Genomic DNA, 3,082 nt, shown 5'->3' on the forward strand with positions numbered 1-3,082 from the left:
ACCCAGAGCTTCAAGTCATTCATCGCAGTACCCAGTCTAGTGAAAATGCGAGAAGCAAGAGTAACTGACAGCTAATAATCGGAGCTTCCAGTCGTTCATCGCAGTACCCAGAGTGGAAATGCAAGAAGCAAGAGTCACTAACAGCTAATAATCATATTATGAAGACTGAATCTTGAGGAAAATATTGATAGCAATAGATCCTTCTGTGATCTTGGGGAAAGACCAGAAAATATGGAATGAGTAAAAGAACAAGAACACAAGATATACGATTATATCTCGAAAACTATGTTTTCTCTAAACTGTACGCTACCCGTATATCTCAAGAGAACCAACTTGTCTCTAGACTGTGTACATGGATGGTTGATTTAATTCCATTGAATTTGAACAAGTTCTCGTTTTTGTAGCACTTGAAATCAATTACAAGGGGAGAGTTAATTGCAGTAACTCAAATGACAAACAAGAAAATACCACAACCCAACAGACAGACCAAACAGTTAGGAAGGACTTCCCATGGAGCCATTTTGAAACACTCTGATCCAATAATTAACCAATGGCCAACATTTTTTGACTTTTTCTGTGCAATAACTCTTTCAGTTAGATAACTTTTGTTGTTGGCTTCCTTTCACAGCCCCAAAGCCTGTAAATATACGACTATACAGATAACAAAGCTGCATTAATGTCACTCCGACCCTAACATCCCTTCTTTCTTTGGTATGGGAAGGCTACGGAGCAATGTGGTCTGTCTGTCGGGCATCGTTTGAAACAGGCCCATGTGAAGCCGCTGGAAAATGGTCCTCTCATGGCATACACACTGGGATATAGCAAAAGCATGTCAGTGCAATCTCATTACCAACTGATGACGTATTGCCACCCCTAACAATGCAAATAGATCTTCTAACAGCAAAGAAAATTCATAAGCTGAAGAGAAGATCGCTTCCTTTTGCCCATCTTTAGCTACTACAAATCTTTTTCCTCAGAAATAGGAAGAGGACATTGCTAGCTGTGCAACCTGCATAGGCTGCCTTTGTAAAAACGAACTTTTTTCTCACAATGGTAAATGTTAACAGGATATGTACGGTGCAATGTGCATGGGCTATCAAGAGATCTTCCAATGTTGACCTTTTCCCCTAGATCTTAAGAGTCCACTGTGCGTTACCTACAGAGTCACCTGAAAAAGTTCCTCGAGTTCTTGTTTGGGCAAATGACAGAAATTTGTTACAGGAACTGACAAATACTCAATTCCAGTGTCAACTCAAATGCCAGTGTAACTCTTACGTTTCACTTTCAAGGATATTAACCCACGAAGGATGCAGACATTCAACACTTTATTTCCCAGACTCTGATTATGCAGAGAATTACCCGATTCTGAGGAACAAATACAGTTTACAATTTAACATCAATGTATCTGCAACAAACCTAACAACATAACATTACTAGCAGCAGAGCTCCCCTCACATACTCCTGTGATTTTAGTTTTACATACCAGCTAGGAGAAATGTGAAGAATCTATTATTCATATACTCTCTAAATTCTGTATGTTGAAACTGCACAGACAGCTTACGATTTATTATCAAGATTTCTGCAACATATTTAACCACATAGTTGACCAAATATTTTACCATATATTCTCTCAATTCTGTATGTTAAAAACTGCAATGCAGATCTTAGAATCACTGAACACTTCAAAAATGATCACAATAGAAAGACTTGCACAATTGGCCAATAGAGTCCTCCACAAACAACTGAGGTTGAAGATGTTGAAATAACCCATAAGAGCACACGTAAAGAGTACATTGGGAGAGATTATAGGTTATTATCTGCAAAACAACATCAGGGTTATCATAATTCAATGTTGTCTTTTTACTGTTGGGCACACTGCACTTTGGGACCACTACTTTCCTCATCTTCATCATATGCCTCTTGCTGGGCTTGCTGTTTCCTTCTCATTTCCTCCTCCATATTTACATCTTGCAGTATTGTTTCCTCACACTCATCCAATTCCATATCAGTCATTTCATTGGCCGGCCTGGAGGGTAATATAGCTTCCAGGGTCTTGCACTGGTCTGGAGAAAGTGAACCAGACTCAGGGAAATCAACAGAGAAGTGGATGTACAGCTTCCCCTTCATAAAAGGACGCTGATAAACAGGCATTCCTTCATCATTTATAGCCTTGAATTGGCCTGCACAATCACAAAACAGAACATCACATATGTTGGGAAGGAAGAAAATATACATGCTGGACTACTAGATTGAGAATATCTAAAAGTAACGAAAAATGTTCCTGAAACAAGTGCGTGACATCCTACAGAAGACCCGCTCTACTGTACCAAATGTAAACAACGAAGGGCCCATGTGGGCTTGTGGAGAGAGAAATCATAATCAATATTGATAAAATCATTGGATAACTCATTTAATTATATGTGTTCTCAACTATTGCAGGACGCCCAAACAGCAATTTGAGAACTTACCAGGTTTCACTATTTCTCCAGGTGCTGACTTCATTAACAGCTGACGCCCATCAAGGTGGGTGACAATGAATTGGAAACCACATAGGGCCTCTGTAAGGTTCAGAGTATGCTCCAGAAACAAGTCATCACCTTTCCTCTTGAATTTGGGATGCTCTTTGAGTTGAAGAACAAAGACAATGTCACCAGTGATGGTATCAGGCTGCACGTAATGCAGTGGGTCAAGGCTCAAAAATCTCAACAGTTCGTCTGACCATGCAACAGCTTAGCATCTTGTTCACTCAACATTCTATTATGTCAAATAAGAAGAAAACAAGCACCATTCCAGCAGCCTAAGAGCATGGTCATCAGACACTCACCGCTTCATCAGCTTCACCAGGAAAGGTGATCTTCTGACTGTGTTGCATACCCTTCTCAACGTGTACCTCCAGGACCTTCTTCTCTTGGACAACTTTCTCACCTTTACATTGTGGGCACTTGTCTTTCTCACTGATTGTCTCACCTGAACGATGTATAGAATTGACTCAGAGCTGTGGCAAATCCCATTATCTCCTATTGAAAACATTGTATCAAAGATCAAAGCCCTACCTGAACCTTTACAGTCAGGACAAACGTGC

General features: G+C 40.1%; 1 protein-coding gene across 1 annotated transcript in view; it reads right to left on the minus strand.

Annotated features, from left to right (window-relative positions):
* Nucleotides 1-1,689: 1,689 nt before the first annotated feature.
* LOC148026316 (dnaJ protein homolog) overlaps nt 1,690-3,082 on the minus strand; it is a 2,640-nt gene continuing 1,247 nt past the window's right edge. Inside the window, exons 4-7 of the mRNA XM_087690736.1 lie at nt 3,054-3,082; nt 2,825-2,967; nt 2,469-2,667; nt 1,690-2,180 (exon numbers count right to left, since the gene is read on the minus strand). The exon at nt 3,054-3,082 is cut by the window's right edge and continues 105 nt beyond it. Of these exons, the coding sequence (XP_087546862.1) occupies nt 1,861-2,180; nt 2,469-2,667; nt 2,825-2,967; nt 3,054-3,082 (691 nt within the window). The 3' untranslated portion in view covers nt 1,690-1,860. The remainder of the gene's footprint in view (nt 2,181-2,468; nt 2,668-2,824; nt 2,968-3,053) is intronic.

This window comes from Lygodium microphyllum, chromosome 13, assembly GCF_053477565.2.
Source record: "Lygodium microphyllum isolate KBCC chromosome 13, Lygodium_microphyllum_v1.1.10, whole genome shotgun sequence".
Taxonomy (NCBI): Eukaryota; Viridiplantae; Streptophyta; class Polypodiopsida; order Schizaeales; family Lygodiaceae; genus Lygodium; species Lygodium microphyllum.